General features: G+C 34.5%; 3 protein-coding genes across 26 annotated transcripts in view; 1 reads left to right on the forward strand and 2 right to left on the reverse strand.

Annotated features, from left to right (window-relative positions):
* LOC105213601 (phosphatidylinositol-binding clathrin assembly protein LAP) overlaps positions 1-16,002 on the reverse strand; it is a 41,955-nt gene extending 25,953 nt beyond the window's left edge. For 9 of the 24 annotated variants that reach the window (XM_054232831.1, XM_054232901.1, XM_054232846.1 and 6 more), the window contains exons 1-2: positions 15,739-16,001; positions 13,350-13,715 (exon numbers count right to left, since the gene is read on the reverse strand). In XM_054232831.1, coding sequence (XP_054088806.1) covers positions 13,350-13,485 — 136 coding nt within the window. In that variant the 5' untranslated portion in view covers positions 13,486-13,715; positions 15,739-16,001. Of the gene's footprint in view, positions 1-13,349; positions 13,716-15,445; positions 15,468-15,513; positions 15,586-15,671 lie in introns of those variants that run through there. The other 15 variants (XM_054232862.1, XM_054232843.1, XM_054232839.1 and 12 more) reach the window with 8 other exon arrangements.
* A 223-nt stretch (positions 16,003-16,225) lies between these two features.
* LOC105213605 (probable arginine--tRNA ligase, mitochondrial) lies at positions 16,226-18,368 on the forward strand. Its single transcript, XM_011186548.3, has 4 exons — positions 16,226-16,360; positions 16,449-17,589; positions 17,663-18,032; positions 18,099-18,368. Exons 1-4 carry the CDS (start codon positions 16,325-16,327, stop codon positions 18,250-18,252), a joined length of 1,701 nt encoding a protein of 566 aa, XP_011184850.2. The 5' UTR covers positions 16,226-16,324; the 3' UTR covers positions 18,253-18,368.
* Positions 18,276-27,431, reverse strand: part of LOC105213604 (28S ribosomal protein S9, mitochondrial) — a 32,173-nt gene continuing 23,017 nt past the window's right edge. Inside the window, exons 7-8 of the mRNA XM_011186547.3 lie at positions 18,589-18,751; positions 18,276-18,503 (exon numbers count right to left, since the gene is read on the reverse strand). Of these exons, the coding sequence (XP_011184849.1) occupies positions 18,412-18,503; positions 18,589-18,751 (255 nt within the window). The 3' untranslated portion in view covers positions 18,276-18,411. The remainder of the gene's footprint in view (positions 18,504-18,588; positions 18,752-27,431) is intronic.

Here is a 27,431-nt window from a genome sequence, read left to right on the forward strand (position 1 = left end):
TTAGTTAATGAGGAGTAGTCATCCTTTAGGATGTCAGCGCTTGTTGCGAATTTCAAAAGGCTTTGTGGCTTAACCAACGAAATCTCTTCCAGATTAACGTAATGTGTAGTCCCCAAATGCTGAAGCCGTTGTCTTGATAATGCAGGACATTTACAGAAGAGGTGATCCATTGTGTCTCTGGTGCCCTGCTCTTGACATTTCCTGCAATCTTCACGATCTATCAGCACCATCTTGTAGGCGTGCGCCGCCACAAAATAGTGACCAGTGAGTATGCCGACCATATTCCTACATTTGCTTCTATCGAGCGCCAATAGAAATATCGTGTACTTCTTATCTACCGCCTTACACATAACTTTTGCGGTTTTGCATCCCGGTATATTCATCCAGCGCGCTTTGAACTTTTTTACCAAGTTTCTGTCTAGATCCTCATATAGGCAGTGTATAGGTCTATCTACGTTCATCATATTTTCGGATGACAGTTTTACGCCTCGTTTGGCAATCTCGTCAACTGTAGCATTGAGATGCCAAGAAAATATTACGAACCTAATATGAAATTGGTCGAGAAGTTCTTGACATATAGATTTTTACCCAAAAGTGTGCGGCGCCACGCTCACTATCAATTTTATTATAACAAACAACCATTACGTAAAAAAACCATTATTCTATATATGCTTGTACATTAAATATAATAAATATTAGGATCATCAGCTATTAGATTACGTAAAACTAAAAATTCAATTTGAAACGCGTAAGTGTACTTGTATGTGATTGGCGTTGCAACCGTTTATCCGGTTATAGCCGAATCGATGATAGTGCGCCACTTCTCTTTTTCTTTCGCAGTTCGGCATCAGTTGGGGATCCCAAGTGTAACCAGGTCGCTCTCCACCTGGTCCTTCCGAGGAGAACTTCCTCGGCTTCCTCCAGCTGGTACTGCATCGAACACTTTCAGAGCTGGAGTGTTTTCGTCCATTCGGACAACATGACCTAGCCAGCGTAGCCGCTGTCTTTTTATTCGCTGAACTATGCCAATGTCGTCGTATAACTCGTACAGCTCATCGTTCCATCGTCTGCGGTATTCGCATTTGCCAATGTTTTGAGGACCATCAAACTCTTATAGAAGATTGTACCTTCTCTATTTAGCTCTGCAGCTCGTATTATTTTTTCCAGCATCAAGTTAAAGAAGTCACACAATAGTGAGTCACCTTGTCTCAAACCTCGTTTGGTATCGAACGGCTCGGAGAGGTCCTTCCCAATCATGACGGAGCTTTTGGTGTTGCTCAACGTCAATTTACACAACCGTATTAGTTTTGCGGGGATACCAAATTCAGACATCGCAGCTTTAAAATCGACAAAAAGGTGGTGTGTGTCGATCCTCTTTTCACGGGTCTTCTCCAAGATTTGGCGCATGGGGAATATCTGGTCAGTTGTGGATTTTCCAAGTCTAAAGCCACACTGATAAGGTCCAGTCAGTTTGTTGACGATGGGCTTTAGTCTTTCACACAGTACGCTCGATAGAACCTTATACGCGATATTTAGGAGGCTTATCCCACGGTAATTGGCACAGATTGTGGGATCTCCTTTTTTATGGACTTTTTTCATGGTACTTAGTCAATTAAAAATATGACATACAATTTTTACGAAACTAAATATATCAACGGAGTAATAATTATTAATTCTGCTTTCATTTTCTAACAATTTAAAATTTCATTTTCATTTTAATAAAATAATAATTTTAAAGCAATAATTCTACACTGAAACGACCTGCTGCTTGAAAATATGTGTTCATATATACACATATATTTATGCACGAGTTATTTTCAATATGAGTGCATACCCACTCGGAAAAATTTTACAAGCATGTGAAACTAGAAAGGGAGTATTTCGAAAAATATGACTTAACTGTCAAATAAATATTACTAATATCATTTATAGAATTACTAGAAGATATACAATAATAAATTTTCTAAATGCACTTTGTTTTCTATTTCATATTTCATCTCTTCTTAGTGCAGTTGATTAATTTATGAAGCTAACCAATTCGAAATTCGTAATTAATTAATACAAATCAAATATATCGTTATAACATTTCAATTAACTGCATTTTAACTCAGTTGACAATTTTCAACTGCAATAATAGCGAACTAAGCGATGCAATTCCCACCGGGTATTTGCTCCTAATATAAATAAAACCGGCATTTTCATTACTTTAACTCCCAACGCTGTTGTCAACGTGCAATATACGCTGATTTGTCTTTAAAGGGGCGTTGCTCATTACCATAATGACGCTAAATGTTCGTTCTGACGTTTATACTTTAATGAGCGCCGGCTTAATTAAATGAAAGTACGTGAACACTGAGTGAACTGAGCTCTGTAATGAATTAAGTAATATGAAATATGGGAATTTGTAACTTTGTGAATATATTTACATAAGTAAGCATATATAACTATTAAGGTAACTATTTTGCAACCAAAATATGAAAATGACATTAATGTCCATAATCGCCTGTTATCTATTAATTTACTTTCATTTTAAATATTTGTTATTGGTTTAAGTAAACAAAAACCAAATTATTAAAATTTTACAGCTTATTATTTTAAATGAAAGCCAAAAAAGGATATAATCTCTATATTTATTAAGGCAAAACAATTGCAACTCAAAGTAAAAACAGTAGATTAAAATAGATAATAAAAATAGAAGAAAAACTGAATATTTTGTGACAAACCCATTACTCTCAATATCTGATTTGCATCGCAGAGACACTGAAGCTAAATTGTTATCGATTATGGTTTGGGGTATATTTTCCTATGACTCCAGGACTGTTTGGAAAGTTTTATCCGCAGTCACTACATTACTGGTATAAAGTAAACCGGTATCAGGTATATGGGAGCTAAGGGAAATATTGATCCGATTTCGTCCATTTTTGGCACAGATACACACTATTATAAAGAAACCATATCCTCATATCCTCTGAATTTAAAATACATATCTGAGAGATTTAGCTAAATTTTCTCCAAAAAATTATATTATATTATATTTCCCCATGCCTCCAGCACTCATTGGAAATTTGATCAGCAGCTACATTACTACAATCAATTATGTTCCCAAACAAATTTTTATCGGGTTAAATTCTGAAGATAGTGCAGATAACTCCATTTCCAACACTTTATACCTATGAAATCATGAATTTGCCGTATGCTGCCCGTCGTTATCTTGATGGAAGAGCCAGGAATTGAATAATGTCTTTGTAAACATACTGATCCATAGTACCAAAAATATGATGAAGCGATACAGAACTGGAAGCAAAGAAGCATCCCCAAACCATAGCCACCATGTTTGACTGGTTATCTCAATTGAATGTTTCTCCCTTTTGAAACAATACAGAATAACCAGACGATAACTACCATATGCTGTTATTGTCATCTTCGTTATAATATTCTTAAGAAATATAAATCCTATATACATATATTACCCTCTTAGCATTACATCGGACCAATTCGCCACCCAGCGCCAGCGGAAGAGTCATGGCTCTCAAAAAGACCGGAAATGAAGCGAATGGCAACAGATAAACACTTTCCGACTAGTAAGAAATCAAAGTATCTACATATGGTACTCGTATACGCACATACGTATTTACATGGACTTAAAATCAATAATAGCGCAACAATAAGCGCAAGTAGCGCACAAAAACACAAACAACAACCAAACAAAAGCGAAGAAAATCGCACATTTCGTTGCAAACAATGCCTCAGCAGCGACGCAACCATGACTATCGCCCGCTCCCACTTTTATTTATCGCAGACTGTTGGCATCGCAAGCTGTAGCCTATTGAAGCTTGCGGCAGCGATAGTGTACAACAACATTTGTGAGTCATACATAATGAGAGCATGGAATACACGTATATTAGCGGAACATGTTTATGTTATGAGCGCAGGCGCTAACGTCGAAATGTAAAAAATCCCATTGACAGTTGTTGTAAAGTTTGTCATACTCGTAAAACGTATGTATGTACACAAGAATTCTATCATTCTTGGTATGTACATATATCTGTTAGTTATTAACAACGTGAAAATGCAAATTTTAACAAAAAACAGAAACAGACAATCGAGCTAGACGAACACACACACGTAAGGAGTTACAAGAAACGTGTGAAAAATCAAATTGAATACAATTTTTTGACAAATATACATATATGGACTTGGATGTGCGAATCATTTAAATATTAAGAGATAGATTTTGCTTCAGTAAGCGAGTTATCATTATGAAAATCTGCATACATTTAGAAGGCATTGACCACAACAACGTACATACACTACTTTGTAAAAATTATATGAAACAAGTAAAGCTCCAGTTACCGATGCTTGACTTGATTCAGCTTCGAAAAAATTCGCTTGGGAAACTTAGATGCAGTTATACTTCACACAACTTCAACTTCAGCTGTTATTATTATAGTTTCTGGGTAGAGTTGCCAGATGCGCAGATTTAGCTTTAAAATTAAGTTTTTTAAATTAAAATATCACCAAGATTGAAGATTTCAAAACTAGTATACAAAAAAATCTTCACTATTAGGAAATCTGTGAAGCTCAGTTTTTCAATATTTAGAATTGTTAGAAGATGTAATAAATTGGAGCCAGCCAAGCGTATAAATGATAGGTGAAAAAACAAGTTATTCAAATTCAAACAATTATTCAAATTGTTTTTGAACATTTATAATCAATTTTTCATTACATACATAAATTTATTCAAATTGTTTTTGAACATTTATAATCAATTTTTCATTACATAAATTCGCAAAATATTTTTTTTCTGAGCAGATCACCACAAATTCATGCAGAGATTCGCAATAGTTATGTTTCTGTTGCAAAATTTACCCTCATATCGTACCTATTTGATTTGATTTGTTTATTGCACTTAAAGTATTTGCGTTATAAATAAAATAAAAGATTTTTTTATTAAACACATTAAAAAATAATTGTTGTGAAAAAGGTATTTTCCTCTGAATTATCTTATTTTTTCTTTATTTGAAGATTTATAAATATTAAAGATTAGAATTTTAACATATTTAATTTTAACCGAAAATATTCAGGCAACACTGGAATAGCGTCATAATGAGAATGAAAATAGAAGCAGTGAGAGAGGGAGAGCAGTTCAAATGTCAACGTAACTTAGAGTTCTAAGTTCAACAGACTTTCAAGTCAAGTCATGCGTTCGGTAATCAAATACATGCAAGGCCCATTAAACGGATCTTTTATGTGACAGTTATCAAGTCTCTCTAGGTCAAGTCAAGCATCGGTAACTGGAGCTTAAGGAAGACTAAGTTCGGGTGTAACCGGACATTTTATACTCTCGCAATTTATTTATTTAATATTATACACAATTTCGCCCAAATATTCGTCATATATATGGTTCAATGGACTTTATGTTGGAAACCCTTTCAAATGTTGGAAACCCTAATATTAGATTAGAAGCACCGAGGTCCTCATGTTCGATATATGGGTCCGATTTCGGCGATTTTTAGAAAGGGGCCGTCACACTATAAATGCTGTATTTATGCAATGTTATGTTTCGATATCTTCACTAGTGCTTACTTTACATATTGTAAAGTAAACTATTCAGGTCGACTTCAAAGTCCTGGTATATAGGAAGTATGCGTGGTTGTGAACCGATTTGGCCCATTTTCACAACATATCATTGGGATGTAAGGAAAATATTATAATATTTCATTGATATTGGTCTAGTAGTTTCGGAGATATGGGTTTCGACCCATAAGTGGGCGGAGCCACACCCACTTAAAATATTGTATACCAATTTGGGTGGAGCCCTTCTGTACCTTCTTTATCTATCTAAAATCGGAGAATGCAATTGTTTTCACTTATGTCTCAATCTCCCGAAAAAGCAAAAAATACAGAAATGAACCAATGCATTGTCTGGAAACAGAACTTTATTGCGACCAAACACAAAGTTGTACGGATATGTGATTCTAGTGCTTGAGAAAAGCGAGCATTGCATACTTAAGAACACAGTAAGCGTTAGCCATCTTCGAATCGACACTTCTTAACTCGCTATGTTGGGCTCAGGTGTCTTGTCAAGAAATTTAGATATAAACCAGCTGCTACTAATTTAACTAAATTTATATACATAATTATTTTTGGAATTATATTATGTTGGCTTATGGTGGATAATGAAAATACAATAAAAACAAGTAAGAAAAGGCTAAGTTTGGGTGCAACCGAACATTTTATACTCTCGTAATTTATTGCTATATTTTTATTAAGATCACACACAATTTGACCCATATATTCAGCATAAAGTCCAATAGAAAAACTAAAATCATTATATATAGTATATAGGCTGAGGTAATTCCTGAACCGATTTCACTCATTTTCATCACCAACATACATTATATCTGAGAGTATATGCTCATTTAATTTGGCTAAGATATTTCACATATTAACCGATTTATAAGCTATGGTGGGCTAGTATTTTTGAAAATCTTATAATTAGCTTTACGAGAGCTAGGGGAAGTTATGACCCGTTTTTAACCATTTCTGGTACAGAAAAATACTATTAGAAGAAAACGATTTCCACTGAATTGAATCGGGATATCTGAGAGATTTACCGATATTTTCAGTGAAAAATTACCATAAGGCACTGAGTTCTTCATATCAGATATCCGGGGCATTGAAAAGTTATAGTCCGATTTCGACAATTTTTTCACAAGTGATCATATACAGTATTTGTGTAAAGTTTTATTTCGCTATCTTCATTGGTTCCTTATGTATATCTTATAAAGTGAAGGGATCAGATGGATTGCAAAATTGAGTTATATGGAAAGTTGTCGTAGTTGTGAACCGATTTCATCCATTTTCCACACGTGTCATCAGGATGTCAAGGAAATATTATATACCGGTATGATATGGAGATATGGTTTTTAACCATTTTATTTGAGACAATTATTTTCAATTTTTAATTAAGAACTAAATTATGTATTTCAAAATAACCTAACCTAACAAAAGGCCAACATTTCAATTAAGTGCTCTTCTGATGAAAATAATTATTATGTTAACGGTCGCGCGTTAAATAACTCTACCAACGCAAATAGCTTTTCCCTTTTTAAACAATATGATAAAGGAGTTCAGTGAAAAGAAATGTAAATGAAAGCTCCAACTAAGCACCAAATTAAATTTTATAGCGTTGTACTTTATACAACTAGCGCGAGTAAAGCTGGCAAAAAGGAAATATTGAAAACTCATAAAAAGCAGCCAGGGGCGCTAAACAATAAAAAATGCATGAGGAATCTCATGAGAGAAATATCGCCTGCTGTCAGCAGAGAAAATTAAATTAAGAAACAAGCACACAAAAGTACCCAGAGCATTGTGTGAGACATGGTAAAATGTTTGCAGAATTGACTGAATGGAGGAAGCACTCTAATAATAACTAAATGAGTGCTCTGATAGGAAAATGGAATTAATAAATGGAAAGCCAGACAAGGAAAAATATTAAAAGTTTAGTAGTTCAATGTCAACGGAAGTCATTCTGAGCAGTATCGAGTCAATAGGCGTTGAGACTGCCATATAACGGTGGGTCAAAAGCCTTTTGACTTCAAGAAGGATAATAGCAGAATGGAACGATGTCAGAATGACCAAGGAGGTATGTAGGCGCACCCCACATGATGGTGTGCTATCACCGCTCCTTCATATTAGTTCAACCAGTGAATTTCCGGCAGGGCAAGGATTAAAAAAAATAGTACACACATACATTTTTGGATGTTCATACTCATACTTTGCAATGTCATCGGTCTACTGGCAGCAATTGGAAAAGAAATTAAATTGTTGACACTTATTATAATAAAACAAGTAAGGAAAGGCTAAATTCGGGTGCAACCGAACATTTTATACTCTCGCAATTTATTGATGTACTGTTATAAAGATAATACAATTCGACCCATATATTCGGCATAAAGTTCAATAGAAAATCATCATAAATAGTATATGGGGACTGAGGTAATTCCTGAATCTATTTCACTCGTTTTCATCACCAAGAGACAATATATCGAAGACTATACGCTCACTTAATTTTATATTACCTATAATTATCTATATGAGAGCTAGGGGAAGTTATGAAAACAGACTGCCTACCTCGCAACGTTGGAAACGACCACAACACGTGCGGGATGGGATAGATCCCGGGAGCTGAAGAGGGAAGCGAGACGCATCTGCAGACAAAAAAAGAAAGAGGCCGAAATGCGTGAGTACGAAGAGCTTGAGAAGCTGGCAGACAGAGGGAATGCTCGAAAATTTTATGAAAAAATGAAGCGACTTAACAAAGGTTTCAAGACCGGAGCATCCTCATGTAGAGACTAAGGTGGTAATCTGGTAACCGATGTCCAGGGCATACTGGGATTATGGAGGGAACACTTCTCCAACCTGCTGAATGGCAGTGAGAGTACAACACCAGGAGATGGCGAACCCGATCCCCCAATCGATGACGATGGAACAGATGTTCCATTACCCGAACATGAAGAAATTCGAATAGCAATTACCCGCTTGAAAAACAACAAAGCAGCGGAGGCCGATAGATTACCGGCTGAGCTATTCAAATACGGCGGCGAAGAACTGATAAGGTGCATGCATCAGCATTGGCTTTAGACCTGGAAAATCGACAACTGACCAGATATTCACCATGCGCCAAATCTTGGAGAAGACCCGTGAAAAGAGGATCGACACACACCACCGATTTTAAAGCTGCGATGTCTGAATTTGGTATCTCCGCAAAACTAATACGGTTGTGTAAATTGACGTTGAGCAACACCAAAAACTCCGTCATGATTGGGAAGGACCTCTCCGAGCCGTTCGATACCAAACGAGGTTTCAGACAAGGTGACTCACTATCGTGCGACTTCTTTAACCTGATGCTGGAAAAAATTGTAAGAGCTGCAGAGCTAAACAGAGAAGGTACAATCTTCTACAAGAGTGTACAGCTCCTGGCGTACGCCGATGATATTGATATCATCGGAAGCAACAACCGCGCCGTTTGTTCTGCTTTTTCCCGCATGGATAAGGAGGCGAAGCGAATGGGTCTGGAGGTGAATGACGACAAGATGAAATATCTCCTGTCATCAAGCAAACAGTCAGCGCATTCGCGTCTTGGCTCCCACGTCACTGTTGACAGTCATAACTTCGAGGTCGTAGATAATTTCGTATACCTGGGAACCAGTATCAACAACACGAACAATGTCAGCCTCGAAATCCAGCGCAGAATAACTCTTGCCAACAGGTGCTACTTTGGACTGAGTAGGCAATTGAACAGTAAAGTCCTCTCTAGGCGAACCAAAATCAAGCTCTACAAGTCGCTTATCATTCCCGTCCTGCTTTACGGTGCAGAAGCCTGGACGATGTCAACATCAGATGAGACGACACTAGGAGTTTTCGAGAGGAAAATTTTGCGCAAGATTTATGGTCCTCAGAACATTGGCAACGGCGAATACCGCAGACGATGGAACGATGAGCTGTACGAGTTATACGACGACATTGACATAGTTCAGCGAATAAAAAGACAGCGGCTACGCTGGCTAGGTCATGTTGTCCGAATGGACGAAAACACTCCAGCCCTGAAAGTGTTCGATGCAGTACCCGCCGGAGGAAGCCGAGGAAGGAGAAGGCCTCCACTCCGTTGGAGGGACCAGGTGGAGAGCGACCTGGTCACACTTGGGATCTCCAACTGGCGCCGAACTGCGAAGGAGAGAGAGAGGTGGCGCACTATCGTCGATTCGGCTATAACCGGCTAAACGGTTGCAACGCCAATCACATACATACACGCCCACTTAAAAAAAAAAATTACATCGAAATGTGCCCCTCCCTAATGCGATCCTATGTTCCAAACTTTTTCATAACTTTATTTATGGCTTAGTTATGACTCTGTATAGGTTTTCGGTTTTCGCTATTTTGTGGGCGTGGCAGTGGACCGATTTTGCCCATTTTCAACAACCTCCTCAGGGTGCCAAGGAATATGTGTTCCAAATTTCATTAAGATATCTTAATTTTTACTCAAGTTATCTCTTGCACGGACAGACGGACGTACAGACAACCGGATTTCAACTCCACTCGTCATCCTGATCATTTATATATATATATAACCCCATATCTAACTCTTTTATTTCTTGGTGACACAAACAACCGTTATGTGAACAAAACTATAATACCCTGTGCAACATGTTGGGAGAGTATAATAATAATTTATGAGTTCTCTATTCGAGATGTTAACATCTAAACTATAATCCTTCTTTCTTCGGTTAAATTTATATCCAGTTTGCGTTGTTATTTGCGTTTGGTATTAAAATCAGTAAAAGCGTGTAGCAATATTTAGTAGTAGCTCTATATTGCTGATATTTGCTAGGATAACACTACACTTAACATAGCTTAAACCCAAATATGCTACTTAAGTATATTGCAACAAACATTTTTATCCGCCACCAGAAAAAAATATAATAAAGAGCAAACTTGCGCACATTTGTTTTTTTCACGTGTAAACGTATTCACCCTCCAACCCCAATAAGACAAAGAAGCTACAATAACAATAGAAATAGAAATAGCCACATGCCAGCACCTCACTCAACATCTAATGCAATTGGGTATTGTGACGTAGTACATATATTCATATGGATCTACAAAATGAATGAAACTTAACTCCACCTATAATATCAATCGAACTAATAGGCAAATGTGCCTACTATGTCATTAGCAATTTACTATTAAGAATCGAACGCCACTTGTCGCATATGAACAAGTGTCTTAAGTGGACTCAAGTTACACATTTCAGATTGTAAGATGAATCTTTGTACTTAGACTTCCGTGTTAGAATATAATAAACCAGTCAATCCTGCCAGAAGACCTTCCGCGTAAAGTTAAAAAGTGAATTGCAAGTCCTTTAATTTAAATATTGAAATTATCAAATTTATACGAAATATTATTATTAGATAATCTTAATCTCATTTTATTTATATAGTTTTATTTTTAATTTATTTGAATTAATTTTCGTTTTTGTTTTGCTTTTATACTTATTTTTATTCTATAATTTTATTATATTCTGATTTTACTTTTTTCTTTTTTTCCAATATTTTATTTTTACCATTATTTATTTTAGTTTTTTTATTTATTAACGCTTTACAACGAATTAAAACTAGTTTCGCATGCAAGATACTTTTGTAAGTCACTGTATATTTATCAATTCCTTTTTAGATTGCATAGCATTTTATTTATCTTTAGGTGCGTTGCCGCCATAATGCAGTCGCTGCATCTCTGCAGCAGTAACATCGACAATTACAGTGACAACAGCAGACTCTGCACACTGCACCATAAAGTACATACATAGTAACTGCACATTAAGGTTTGTAAATACATGCGTAATAAAGTGATTTGAAAAGTGAAAATAAGCACAACAACACAATGAACACAATGCGTTTAAGTGGTAATTTTACAGCGAGCTTCTTTCGCATTATTTCTTGTTTTGCTTCCACGATTATTTCTTATTACATTTCACTCTCACGTTCGAAGGTACGAAAAATAACTGTTAACTCCCATTAGGAAATTAAGTAGTACTACTTAACCAAACGAAATTGCTTTACACCGCTTAAAAATTAAAAAGTCACTACCTAAAATATATTCGTTGTTATTGTTATTACAAGTTATGTCACACTCAATTATAAGTCAATTTGAAAGAGGGTTGCAATACAAAGCGCAACTAATTGACCTTGAACCAAAACATAAACTTGGACTTAATAACTAAATAAATTGTAGGAATATTATCTAAAAATGTAGTTCAAATTAGTTAGCATTTTAGTAGATAACTTTTATAACGAACTCAAACACAACATAGTCTTCCTTTAGCTCGATACACCTGGCTAAACAGTGTACCAACTTCTCAAACTCGTCTAAAACAAAATTCTATGGATTTTATTCCTCCGTGATGGCGATAACCTTTTTATTAGAAATACTTTCGAAATTAAACTAAGTCAAACTGGTGGTAACTACGGAAGTGTTATAAATGAAAGAGTGTATTGGATCTTTTCACAGCACAAATTGACATCCACATTATCCAGATTTCCGACCATGAAGAGGCTCTATATTAGAAGTTTTGAATTTCATCCAAAAAGGTAGGAAATAGAGCTCTCGAACCACCTGTCCATGTACGCAAATGTGTTGGAGGTTTATACTCAGTATAATATGGCAAATTACTTTGCAGACTTCCACCGGCATTGCAATTGAAAATCATACAACTCGCACTCTATGCGGCATGCTAGCATTTTAATTTTAATGTTAAGTCCTCTAGCGTGTTTTCTGAAAAAATTATTAAAAATGAACCAACGGGATGGTCTGCTTTATACGACTTCACCTTTCATGCGACAGTCGGATCTCTATACATATGTATGTAACCAGAACGGACTCAAATTTATAACCGACCAAGACAACTTTACTCAAAATTTTATCAAAAATGTTTTCTTTCGCTACTAAAACAACTACATAAATCTAATGTGCGAACTAAAAACCGCACCGTCCGTCGTCGGTATTGCGTATAACCGTCGTTATACACAAATCTGTTTTTTTATATGAAAGACATGTTATATATGTACATATTTACGTACTTCTAAAACAACCTTCATTTTATAAATGATCTGCCAAAGTAAATTTGTAACTTTTTATTTATATATATATTTAGTAATTTTATTATTTTGAAATGTAAATATAGACTCTTTTATATTACACTAGTGCATTTACTTCCCATATCCTCTCCTGCCTAATTCACTTACTTGTAGCTCCAAAATTAAATTATTGGCATCCAATTAAAATAGAACGCGTTCGAGCACTCAGCTATAGCTATTTTTGATTTACAAAATGCATTGAACAAGAGTGCGGTTCAAGCGCGACGCTTTACAAATACACTGTCGTGCAACATCTAGCCAATTGTTGGCGGACAACACTTGCGCACACGAATTATAAAAAATACAAAATTAATAAAAGAAAAGTAATAATAAAATTGTTGAATGTGAATGAATCATGCTGACAAAAAAGCAAGGCACAATCAGTTCTACATATGTATGGATCTATGTATGTTTTTAAACTGCATAAAAATCGAGAACATAAAACACGATATGCATACATATTGCTTACAAATTTACAGTTACCAGTAGGAGTTGGAGCCGCAGCAACATGTGATTGTGTTTGCATATATTTTTGACCGCATATATTTATAATGCTTATATGTAAACGCACATGAGTATATGTTTTGCTAGTAGGTATTTATATATTGCATATGGAAAAGTGAATATACATTTATATGTTTTACATGTACTTACAATCCAAATGCTTCTTCTTGGGCCCGATGCACTCCTCTGTGGTGGCCTTGCACACTGATTTAGCTAGGCCTTGACCGGCCAAGCTATGCCGCGCTGCCAATAGCCGATCGTTGATGGTCTGCCCTGCCATAGTCATGATGCTGGTGCTTTTTAAATTGCTGTGCGCTTTTTTGGTGCTGTCTTAGCCGTTTGCAAATGGAGTTGATAGATGTTCGCGCTGGAATCTATGTGGTGCTTATGCTCACTGATTGACAACTATGATTACTGTTAGTTTAAAGTTCCGTTCTTTACAATTTTTCGTTTTTTACAATTTTTATTTATCACGTTTCGGTTTATACGAGTATATTTGCATGTGCATTTGCTACTCTGACGAAAATGGGAAGTGAATTAAATTGAGCTTAAATGGTTTGATTTACTTTGAGTTTAAATTTATTGAGTGAAAATTGATTATTTATTTATTTTTAGGTAATGGCACGATTATTTAAAAACATGTATTCAATGCTTTAATGAAAAATGATTTTCTTTTAATTAATATTTTTTTTATTATTTATTTTTGCATTCACTAATATTCAACATAGAAATAATCACATATATTATATATACACAATACTTTAAAATATATTCTTTAATTGAATTTTATTCAATCGATTTCATTGAATAAAATTATTTACTATTTTATTTTTTATTGAAACACGAAATATCTCGTAAACACTAGTTAGCACGTTTTATGTATCCAACCTTTTTATCGGCGATTTATTTTATTATATTTTTCAAATATATTTATTTTAATTACTTTTATAGAATAAAAAAAAAATAAAAAAACAGCTTACATAAAACTTGCAAAAACTAAATATAAAACAGTACGTCGCTAAATATTAATATTTTAAAATTCATTTAATTAAAACCGATTTCGATATCAATGCTTCATTCGCTGGCTGCTAATTATGTTTGAAAGGGGCGTACAAATATGTTGAGAAGTACTTATGTATGTATAAAACCACATTAGAATATATTTCTGTGTGGTACTTTTTGTTTATAATACGGAGAGTAGTTAATATAAAAAAGGGGCGTCAAAAGCATATACATATATGTATTATTAGTTTGTACATATATACTTCATATGAACTACTTAATTTAAAGTTTAGGAAAACTGAGATAGAGAACTCAATTTTTTAGCGTAAATTATAGTGTAACATAAGAAAAATTATACCCTTACCCTAATGCACTAATAAAAATGTTTGCAAACAAGGTGTAATGTTTTTATATATTTTAATTTTATAGCACCTGTCTAAGAATATATTACATTAAAACTGTTACGGTATGAGAAACGTGGATAAAATAATTTGTTTCTCAAATGGACCTGTAGCTTCATACAAATGCTTTAGGATATGAGAAATTTCTGATATTTTAAGACTGCATATTTATATATAGTTATATCATAAATACATATTATGTACAATTGTGATAGCAAAAAACTACTGAGGAAACGAACAAAAAACTTTGGGACATTTATTCTTATTGTTTCCAACAGCTTTCTAAATGTATGCCAACCCATTACGAAATCGATAAGTGTTAGGAGCAAGTAGAGCGCCGGACGTACTGACGCCCAGCAAAAGAACAAAACCGCCCTTACATTTAAAATATATATGTACATATGTACCATCTTTGAACAGGAAAATAAAACAAAACCATTCCTTCTGACTAAGTTACGTATAGCCGCATCTTTAGCTACCTTCCCAAACCAGTAGGTGCCTCCCTCCAAAATTGTCCAAATTTGCCACCCTCAATATTATCTTGGAGAACACTTTCACAATGACATTACTACAAAGCGCTTGAGTAACTGGCTCAGTTCATAGCGCTACGCTGGCGATGTTGAAAGCGTCAAACTCGACGCTTACGTTGGCAGTGGCGCCACAAAAATCAATGACTGTCAGCTGCACCTGTGCCTAGTTCGCAATTTCCAAATGATAACATAAAATGTAGTATGGTTTTAACTTTTTAAAGAATTGTGTTACTTAAGAGTAAGTTCATTGCACACAAACTGCCAACAAGGCATAGTATCTATTCTTGAAGAACATATTTAAATAAAGTAGTACCATATATTGTAGCCACTAGATATAGAGCTTTTAATTGGCCGCAATTCGATATAGCCACAGCCACGTACCTCACGCACTTGCCAGTTCTTTAGACCTCATTTGTTACCAGCGAAGATGAAGCACCGAAAACTCGAAACGACCTAAGGCCATTAAAATTATTATTCTTCAATTTTTATTTGCACAACAATTTTCTTGTAACTATATTCTTATTTGTCGATATACACACATATATTTTTTCGACGTCGTTTCTACATTCTTTCTTTTACTGATTGTTAATCCACATTGGCACTCACTTTTTTATCTTTTTCCAACCAACTGGTTTCGGCTTTTGCACAGAGGTTTAAATCGCTTTTTTGCATTCAATTCATGTAATATTTTCTTTTGAAATTGCTATTTGGCTGCGAATTGGAATGCAATCAAAGTTTATTCTTCACAATTCTGCGTGCGTTTAAATTTTACTCTTTCGATTTTTCCAATTTGAGTCCAACACCTCTCCGCTCTTTCTTTAGCCGTGTATGTGTGATTCGTGTCAATCGTTTATGAGAAAAAACTTTCTGGACGTCGATTTTGATACCTCTGCTTTTGCTGCTGCTACCACTTCCAATTGGATTCTGCTTTATTTGACATTTATAACTCTTGGTATTGCCACCCGTCTTTTCTCAGTTACATGCAATCAATTACATTTTATTGTCTTCATTAATACATTTTATTAAATATTACAACTAATTTCAGCTAATGTTCACGTTTTAAAAAACACAACATATTTATATTTTCACTATAACAATTTTAACATGAGAATAAAATCGGTAACGTTTGGAACCCTGGTCACCAGCTGGTATATTGTTCGAATTGATAAGAATTCGAATATGAAATGTCAAAATGAGCGCACGTATTCGCAATGCTATCTGTGAAAAAGTATATAAAGTTATTTAAAATAATATTTTTTGAAAGAGTCATGATAATATAATGTAGAATATTGAATAATGAAACATTTTTGTTTCAGATTTCCCAAGCAACACAAATCGCACACAATGTATATCACGAGTTGGAAGTACCGGCAAAACGTTCAGCTATACTACATTGGACTCCGCCACCCAGCAGCATAAGCAATGATTTGCTCCAACTAATACCACATTTGCAATATGACAATTCCCTTATTAAAACAGTAAAATTATTACCAGCTACTGGTAAAGTTTCAGCTCGTGTGGAATTTCAACTACAAATGCAATCATTTGCAGAGTCATTGCTATTGGAAAATCAAGAACCAGCCCCACGACTAGAATCTCATATGGTATTCGATTTTAGTTCTCCCAACATAGCCAAACCGTTCCATGTTGGCCACTTACGTTCAACAATCATTGGTAACGTGCTTTCTAATTTGCACGAACATTTGGGTTATCGTGTGACACGTATCAATTACCTTGGTGATTGGGGAACGCAGTTTGGTTTGCTACATTTAGGCGTTCAAATGCTTGGTATTACCAATGAGCAAATGCGTACCAATCCAATTGCAACACTATATTCAGCATATGTGGCAGCCAACACTGCAGCTAAAACAGATGCGTGTATTACGGATAAGGCACGAGAATGTTTCACAAAACTTGAAACTGGTGCAGACGCTGAATTGACGCGGCAGTGGGAACAATATCGTAAATATACTGTAACTGAATTGGAGCAGGTTTATGCGCGGTTAGGTGTACAATTTGATCAATATGATTGGGAATCACAGTACTCGCAGCGACAAATCGGCAATGTTTTAGAGCAATTGCAACAAAACTCACTATTGTTAGATGAAAGTGATGGAAGAAAAGTAGTGGAAGTGGATGGAAGACGTGTACCGGTAGTGAAAAGTGACGGTTCCAGTTTGTATTTAACTCGTGACATAGCTGCCGTACTGGATCGGTTTCATCGTTATAACTTTGAACGAATGTTCTATGTCGTAGAAAATGGGCAAGCGGATCACTTTAATGCGCTTTTCAAAACGACAGACGCACTGACAACCGATATACCGTTAGAGCGTATGGTGCATGTAAAATTCGGTCGAATACACGGCATGAGCACACGTAGCGGCAAAGTAGTGTTCCTGCGTGATGTACTGGATGAAGCGCGAGATTTAATGCTGGAAAAACAGTTGCAAAGTGCTAGTAAGTTTTAAGTAAATTGTTTTGCCTTTTATTTGGCTAAATGCTACTTGATCCTTTATTTATCTATTGGTAGCAACTAAAGTGGAATTGTCAAGCTCATCCAGTGATTATAAAAATATTGCCGATGTACTGGGTGTGTCAGCGGTTATAACGAATGACCTAAAACAACGTCGACAACGTGACTATGATTTTGATTGGAAAAAAGCATTACAAATGAATGGCGACACAGGAATCAAACTGCAGTACACACATTGTCGACTGCATAGCTTGCTAAAGAATTTGAAACATGTCGATACGACCAACTGCAAAGTGGATATAGCGCAGTTATCAGAGCCTGAAGCGCAAAACCTCTTACATGAAATAGCGCGATTTCAGCAAGCTGTATGGATGTCGAAGCAACAGCTCGAAGCGTGTGTGTTGGTGAATCACCTATTCACACTTTGGTAAGAATTTAGTGAGCCTATTTTAAAGTCTTTAGTTAATGACATATATCTCTTTAACAATTTTAGTAATTCCACTAGTCGTACTCTGAAACGTTTGAATGTAAAAAATGAGGAATGTCTAAGTAAACAACAAAACCGCTTGCTCCTGTTCAACGCCGCTAAACGTAATCTCAATACCGGCATGCGTATACTAGGCTTACGTCCACTGGAACAAATGTAGTTATTTTAAGTTGTGCAAAATAATTATATTTGTTTGTGTACATACATATACTAAATTTATTATTGTACATAAATGTTACAACTGTTGTTTCAAATACAGATTTTTATTTAACATTATTTTAAAATACACATAATTTGCTCGACGCTGAAATGCGCAGCTTCAACGTTTCTTCCATGTGTACTTCCGACGTGCGCCTTCCTGTCCATACTTCTTACGTTCACGACGACGATAGTCACGCTGTAACAGACCGGCTGCAAGAACGATGATTGTAAAATTGTTGTTATAAAGAATGTATATTATAGTATAATAGGTATATAAATCAATTTCATAACATACCTAGACGCATCGACTCCACCATTTCCTGATCCACGAAACTGCGCAAACTCATTGCAATGCCCCAACGAATGGCACCCGCTTGCCCAGATGGCCCACCGCCCTCCACATTGGCCTCGATATCAACTTTACCAAGCATATCGGCGAAAATTAAAGGAAAGAGAACCTGTAAAAGATAAGAAGTACAATTTAATATTTTTTTTAAATTGAGATAAGAAAGAGAATAAAATAAAAATAATAAAGCGGCCTTTCGCCGCATAACCTAATTAGAAGCGAATGCATATCCATAACTTTGGGGCTAGTAATTAACCCGGGTTTGGATGTATGAATTTTCATAATGCTAAGGGCCCTCCCTAGAAACTGAACGGTTTCGTTGGTTTAACTTTTGAGTACACTTTGGGAGACTTCGCAAGCTAAACATCTCTAGCTCTAATTCTAATTTAAAAATATTCAATATCTCCGGATAAATTTTTTGCAGAGTAAACAAACAACTGTATAACGCACTTTCATCAATGATAATTCTATTTATATTAGTGATCTTCTATTATCGCTTACTGTTTATGTATTATGACGTTTACACCATACAATAGAGAAATTCTTGACATTTTCAAATAAATTTAAATGTGTGAAAATAATGGAGATTGTACTGATGCAATCGAATAGTTAATCTCTACCAGTACTACTAGCATTTGCATAAAAATCACTCCCAGACCAGCTCACTTTAGAACAAAGGCAACCAATCTCACTCTGCTACAAAATATATAACGACTATAGATATGTATAAGCACATACATACCTACGTATGTGAAAGCACAAAGGAAACAAAACGGGAAAATAACATTAGACAGTTATTCAACTGTTGCAAATAACGTACAAATCATCGACAGATTGACGCTTTTGCCTAAAATCTTTATAAGTACACCGCTTTCACATCAATTTTTTTTTTAATTTAATAGCAAATGTGAATATATGGATGTATGTATGTAGTACATATGGTTACAGATAGTCGAGATAGTATTTCATTTGACCGATTAAATGCCAAATAATGAAAAATTCAAATTAATGGCAATGTGAAAATTCGTAATTTCCATAACAATACAATTTCCTGTGCGAACAACTATATTGTATTTGCTTGTACTTCCATATATGTATGTACCATGTACCTACATAGGTACAATATAAAGAATGCCTATGCAATTACACATGTCGTCGAAAATTAGTTTGCTTTTATTTAAATTGCACAGATAAACAAAAAATTAACGAAAAATATATGAATTTTTAAATTAAAATCGGTTAGTGCAATCAATTCTGAAGAAACTGTGCAGGTTTCTTTTTTATTTAGTTGCTAACTAATGATGATATAAAAAATGTATATTACCTTGAGCTTATCGAACTAATAAATATAAATAGACTCAGTTAAAAAATTGAAACCTGAAACTGTTTCTATTTTTTGGTCGAGTATTGTCATTTACAAATGACGTACTCCTGCACACACATGCCACATACAGTTCTCTATGTAAACTTCAACGCTTCAACGGTTATACAACATTTCAAACAATAGAACATAGGAGAATAAATTTAAAAACAAAAAGAAAATTAAACAACTTCGAGGAAATAAATGTACTCCCATTCTATGCTAAATGCAAGTGTTTGTAAGCAGTAATTATTTATTATTTGTTTATAGAGAATGTTTGCTTTGAATTGGCAAACGGTAATTAAATATTACTCATACGTACCGCGGAGCTTTGCCAATGAAAGGAAAGTGGAATGAAAGCGTTTATTTGAACATTTGTTTCTACCACTTTCTACTGTATTTCCAGCTAGTGTCAGATGGTCATTACCTACATACATATGTATGTAAAAATTTTCATTGCTGTCAAGCGACATTCTTCCAACAACACACTGAAGACTTAGAAGACTTATTCAAATCAATTATCATGTTTAGCATTCTATTAAAGTATGTATTACATAAATGCTAGCAAAGCACTGAGCAAATACTTTATATTGTGTTCGTGTGTTGGATATGCAAATGTACGAAGCATAAAACTAGTATTTGAACTGCAACACAGCTATTTGCATTATACTGCAGCGATATTCAAAAGAAATGCAGAGAACCTTGAACCCGATTGTTTACAATGAAATAAGTGACTCAGCTGTTTTTTTTACAGGAATCCTGGTTGTCCATGTTGTAGAATATTGCTTGAGAAATTAGAAAGAATTTGAAAAGTTAAAGCGCAAACAAATATACGAGTTTGTTAGACAACGGTCACCAAACCACCACCAAAGACGAAGAGCTCGAGTTGCCGCGTGAAACCAAAATGACTCTTGCGGTAGCAGGTTAAACTTCTACTTATCCAGACTGAACCCAGACATACAAAATACATGTTCTGCATGACACTAACCATCTTTTTGCATGCCCAACGAACCTACTCATCTAACACCCCTTTCCTTTTGGTCCAACCCCGTCGAAACAGCATGTTACCTGGGCTTTCCGTTTCCGGCAGGGATAGATAATAGTTACAACAACAACGGTCACTGTCAGACGGAATCAGAAGAAATATGCTCACACTTAAATATAGGAGTATCGATTTCGAACTGCCGAAGAAATTTTACTTAATCAGACAGGTTCTGGAAGTCGAGTGAACGTGGAAATTAAAATTAAAATCGAAGTAAATTGCAAAATTGATAAGCTTACTAGGCTAGGTAGGCCAGAACAAGTTGGATAACCATTATCCTCTTGTGGTTTACTACTAGACGTTTATCTGACATGTGCATCCCGATGGGACAATGGCCAGTTACATTCGATTGTCTGATCTAATATTTTTGTCGGACACTGACTGCAGAAGCTGCTTAGAGGAGGACGAGGTAGAAACATTTACTCACATCCTCGCGAATTAGCTGATATAGAAGTAAAAAACCTTTTCAGATTTGTAATAGATTCTGTCGATTTTTAAATCTATTTGAAGGGCTCATCTATTGAACCTAACATAATTTAAGCTACTAATGTGAAAATGATACAGAGTATCACTACCAGAAGAAGCATCTACAAATGCATTTTTTAGAAAAAAATTAGTTTAACCGCTAAAAATGTGTTAATTCACTAACTAAAAGCACTAAATTTTACACTGAACAGGGTACATGAAAGCACCGCACTTTTCATGCCTGCTGTGTTAGCATGTCTTCATATTCATTTGCATTGTCTGTCATATCGTCACAATTTCGATGAGTACCGATGCCATAAGTTTTTGCGATGTCACACAATTAGATAATCTTATCTTTCGCAGTGGTCAGTGTGTTCTTTTAAAATGATCCCACTAGTTGCTCTTACTTCAGAAGTGTTGCGGTCAACTTTTTTCTTAAAGAAGGCCTTCCTTTAGAATTGGAAAATTTCAGTTTTTTTTTATTTTTCCAGTCAGAAATATCTTTTTTTATTATTACTCATTTTTATACTCTCGCAACAAAAGTTGCTAAGAGAGTATTATAGTTTTGTCCACATAACGGTTGTTTGTAAGTCCTAAAACTAATCGAGGTAGATATTAGGTTACATATACCAAAGTGATTAGGGTGACGAATAAAATTCAAATCCGGATGTCTGTCTGTCCGTCCGTGCAAGCGATAACTTGAGTAAAAATTGATATATCTTAATGAAACACGTGTTCCTTGGCACCATAAGAAGGTTAAGTTCGAAGATGGGCGGAATTGGACCACTGTCACGCCCACAAAATGGCGATAACCAAAAACACATAAAGAACTATAACTAAGCCAGAAATTAAGCTATGAAAGTGAAATTTGCTACAAAGGATTGTTCTAGGAAGGGACATATTTGGATGTCATTTTTTTGCGAAAGTGGGCGGAACAGAACTTTGTATAAATACTGCATTTATAGTGTGGAACCCCCTTTCTAAAAATCGCATTTTATTAATCTTAACTCAAATATGAAATGATAAAAATTTCAAAGTTCTGTGTATCCTGGTTCATTAGTTACAGGATGTTGCTTATAGGCACAAATTAAATTATTATAAGTAAACTAAACACTTTTCTCATGATTTTTTTTTTTTAAATAACTCTCTTTTCTTTACTCATTTAGTTAGTTCACTTTGTTTTAACATAAAACAATTATTTTTATATTTTTGAACACTTTTTGTTTAACCACTTTTGTATAACTTTTTTCGCGAAACTATTTTTGCCAATTTCTCTCTGCGGAGAACTCTAACTGTATGAACATGTGCACAGCGCATATCAGAAAAAGTAACTGTAAGATTGCACAACACATAAATCTACATAATTGAAAAAACCGCTGGTCAAAAATATTTAAATAACGAGAATTAGAAGCCGGTAAGTACAATGTTGCCTATAGGCAACATCGGGCAAAATTAAATAAAGAAATTGCGAGAGTATAAAATGTTCGGTCACAACCGAACTTAGCCTTTCCTTACTTGTTTATTATATATTATTAGTTATACTATTTAAAAACAAAAAATGGTAGCATATCTTCCAGTTGAACTACTCAAACTCGAATCACCATAATTCACAAAAACTTCGAGTTAGAGAGACTGCGAATTATGGAAGGTAATTTGTATGAAATTTTACCTCTATTGCCAATTCAAGAGTTCGAGTTATGGAAGTTCAACTGTATTAACTGTTGCAATAGTTTATATCGACAGGAAAGGTTTAAAAGGTACCCAAAGTATGTATGTGTGTAATCATATAAGTGATAAGTGGCACACGGCAGCCTTTATTCATATAAAAACGGGAAAAACGACCGGGCCAATATTAACTTAAATACATTCATCTCCTCCGGAATATCTTTACATCATAAAGTGTATACTTTTGAAATACAAGTTTGGAATCGTAAAATACTTTTTTATTCTTTTATAAAATATTGTAAATATAATTGCTTACTAAATTTCTAAACAAAAGGCCGCCAATTTACTTATTTAAAATAAGACCATTTAGCAACATTACCGGATATCTTGAATATGTACATACAGGTGTATATATGTATATACAACTAAGAAATCGTTCTAAATCTTTAAGTGAAACCAGATAAAACCAACTTTACAAAAAAAGTTTTAGTTACTAATTTTTAGCTCAAAGTAGAGTAGAGAAAATATTTTAGAATACAATGTGTTGGTTTTGTTGTACTTTTCAATTGATTTTTACTGAATTGTGTAGTTTGGCGAGATGTAGCCAAGGAAAACCATGGAATTCGTACTACGACTCAAAATTATTTCCTTAAATATGTCGCTCTTTGGTTTAAGTTATTCGAACAGCTTGTCTTCATCTTAGATTTATTTCGATCGAAAAAACGAAATTCAAAGCACAGCGTACAGTACTTCTGTGATCTTAAAACTTATCGGCAATGTTTGTATTACAAGGGTCAGCAACTTATTTTCCCTACTATATAGCTTTCTAGTAGCCAGGTAAGCAGCAATACAAACGAAATTTGCCGAACTAATTTAATTTATTAAGAAGTTTTTTTTTTTTTGATGTTGTGATTCTTATTTAACTTCTTTTTTATACTCTCGAAACAAAGTTGCTAAGAGAGTATTATAGTTTTGTTCATATAACGGTTGTTTGTAACACCCAAAACTAAACGAGTTAGATATAGGGTTATGTTTACCAAAGTGATCAGAGCGAAGAGTGGAGTTCAAATCCGGATGTCTATCTGTCCGTCCGTCCGTCCGTCTGTGCAACCTGTAACTTGAGTAAAAATTAATATATCTTGATGAAACTTGGCATACTTGTTTCTTGGCTTGCTCTCGAAGATGGGCAAAATCGGACCATTACCCCGCCCACAAAATGGCGAAAATCCAAAACACATAAAGTGCTATAACTAAGCCATAAATAAAGCTATGGAAATAAAATTAATACAATAGATCGCACTATGAAGGGCCATATTTGGATGCAATTTTTTTGGAGAATTGGGCGTGGCCCTTCCCCTACTAAGTTTTTTGTACATGTCTCGTAAACACTAAAATCTCGGAAACTTTCAAGAGTCGTTTCTTTTAGGTACTACCTTATAGAGTCCAAAAATGGAAGAAATCGGATTATAGCCACGCCCACCTCCCATACAAAGGTTATGTTGGAAACTACTCAAAATGCTTTAAGGGGTTATATACAGTTAGAATTTTCAAAAAATCGATTTTTTTTTATTTCACTTTCTTAATGTACATATATTTAAGAATACACACAGAAAATTTCATATCGTTCCGGTGAATATTTTCAAAGTTACAAGCAAATTTGAAAAAGCGTTTCAGAGTGCTTGGAAGTACAAGTACAAACTTTAAACGCGTTTTTCTCAAAAAGGTGTTTTGAAAGTCGGTGATCAACATTACTCGAAAACGGCTAGACCAATTAGTCTCAAATTTTAACACGACCTTCTTAAATATATTTTTTAATGATTAATCGAAGATTTTTTCTCTCCGATAAATATTTTTTTTTTATAAACAATTTTTTTCGGTGAAGAATCGATTTTTTTTTTTTGAGAAACCGCCATTTTGTCAAAAAATTTTATTTTGCTTATTCAGTCGATTAATCATTAGATTTAACATTATTTTAACGAAATCTGTTTGGTTTTTTAATTTCAAATGATCCAGTTCCGAGATATAGTGGTCACCGCAAAACGTCTTTTTTGAGAGGAGCTCGTGGAGATCAGCTGTAGCTCTTTTTCAAATAAATATTTTTACTAGTACTAAGTCTTAAATGTGTATAAATTTTTGGATCAATAAATTAAAAAGTTTTCTCAGAAAAAATTCTGGAAAATTCACTTTTTTTCGGCCGTCTAACTGTATAATATTTTCCTTACATCCCAATAATATGTTGTGAAAATGGGACAAATCGCTCACTTCCTATATACCAGAACTTTGAAGTCGACCTGAATGGTTTATTTTATAATATGTAAAGTAAGCACTAGTGAAGTTTCTAACCTAAATAACCTTTATACCATATATATGACGAATATGTGGGTCAAATTGTGTATTATATTAATAAAGTTAAATTAATAAATTGCGAGAGTATAAAATGTTCGGTCACAACCGAACTAATCCCTTCCTTACTTGCTTAATATAAAATTACATTTTAAAAAGTTAACAGCTGATTTCCGTTATGGGAATTAATATTGTTTTTCGAAATTGTGCAAGTATGCATGATGTGACTGCTTCGACAATTATTTTCGGAAATAACGCAGCTTCAAAGCTACTCTGTAAGCAATACACATACCGTATCTGACAGCCGATAATTTATAGTAATAATATTCTATAGCTTATTGGGCTCGAAGTGTTTATATATGAAATGCAGTAAAAATAAAAAATAGAATTGTAAAACAAGCCACAAATATTTTGAATTCTACATTGCTATGATTTTACGCAAGTTTCAGTTGCAGTAAGCACTCGTATCACGAGCGTGAAAATATGTCAAAACTGTGAACTGTACACTGTTTTAGCTGCCACTGATCCACCGATTGCTGTGCATACTAATATGTATCAAAAAATGTTTGAGCAGTGCGAATTTGGCAATCAAATTTGTCAACTGTTGTTGCCCACCCCAAATGTTGTTGTTAACTATGTATGTATGTATTTCAAGCGAATAATACAACATTTCAGCCAACATACTTAAATACACAAATCTTATTAAGCCAATTAATCAATGACAAAAGTTTATAAATACACACAAAAAAATCATAAAAAGAGGGGAAAACCGGCAAAAGTGTTCATGTATAAATCTTTAACATGCACAAAACTGGTGTCTGGGTCATAAACTGGCTAAGTTGTTAGTTGGTAGCCAGAGATGAAATGAAAGATGCTGGCCATAATGTGGAGAGGCAGTAAAATGACTGGCTTCATCAAACGATAGTTGTTGGTAGCTACCATCAGTCTAAGGAGACTAAGTTCACATACATATGCCGATAGTGAATTTACAATAAATTATGCTAGTTTAAAACTTAAAATACCTGTCTCAAATTGAACTAGTGAGAAATATTAAACTATACAGGTAGCGTGAACTGCATGAATTCGATCTGGTTAAAAAATATTGAACGTTTATCAAATAAGTAAAATGTTTATATGTTATGTCGGAGATTGCTATATTTCATGTTCAAGTAGTCTGTTTCAAGTCTATAACGAGCTCAAGTAGAATTTTCTGATATATGTACATACATATATCGAATTAAAAATGTTAAATCAATTTATTGGAAAATTTATTTAGAAAGAGAGCAAGTCAACGCCGAGCAGTCAATATTTTTTCAAGCAATCAACAACGAATATGAAGATATATGCCTGATAATATAAATATGAGTGTAACTGTTTATTGGTGGGATATAAACACCTTAAATATATCAGTTATTGGTAAAAAGACAATCGTTTGACTTCTTGAGTTTGCAACTAATAATAGTTGTACAATAAAGTAGTTTATACTACTTAGTTGATTCCGTTACTGGGTATATGTATGTGTACGTATGATGACTTTACAAACGAATTTCACATCAAATATATTTCACGCATACGTGCAAGATGAACATAGACGCTAAACTAGACAATAAAGTTGTTTGCAGAAACAAGATTTGTTAATTTATGCGCCATAATATCGATAAACAAAATCGTAAAATCCACTGGAATATCTTGGCTTTAGTAATGAGATCTAATAAACCTAAAGTTTTTCTTTTTTATTCGCTTCAAAGTTCTTCACTTTTTTACTTAACATGCGCTCGTGCGTGTGTGGGTGTATGGATGAGTCAAAAGAGGTTAACTTATATGTAAATATGAGGGATGTTTTTTCGTCTCTTATCTAAACAACATTACATTCTTATAGTTGATACGATTTCAGTTTGGTAGACTGAGTTAGATTTA

This window comes from Zeugodacus cucurbitae, chromosome 2 (genome assembly GCF_028554725.1).
Source record: "Zeugodacus cucurbitae isolate PBARC_wt_2022May chromosome 2, idZeuCucr1.2, whole genome shotgun sequence".
In the NCBI taxonomy this organism is placed as follows: domain Eukaryota; kingdom Metazoa; phylum Arthropoda; class Insecta; order Diptera; family Tephritidae; genus Zeugodacus; species Zeugodacus cucurbitae.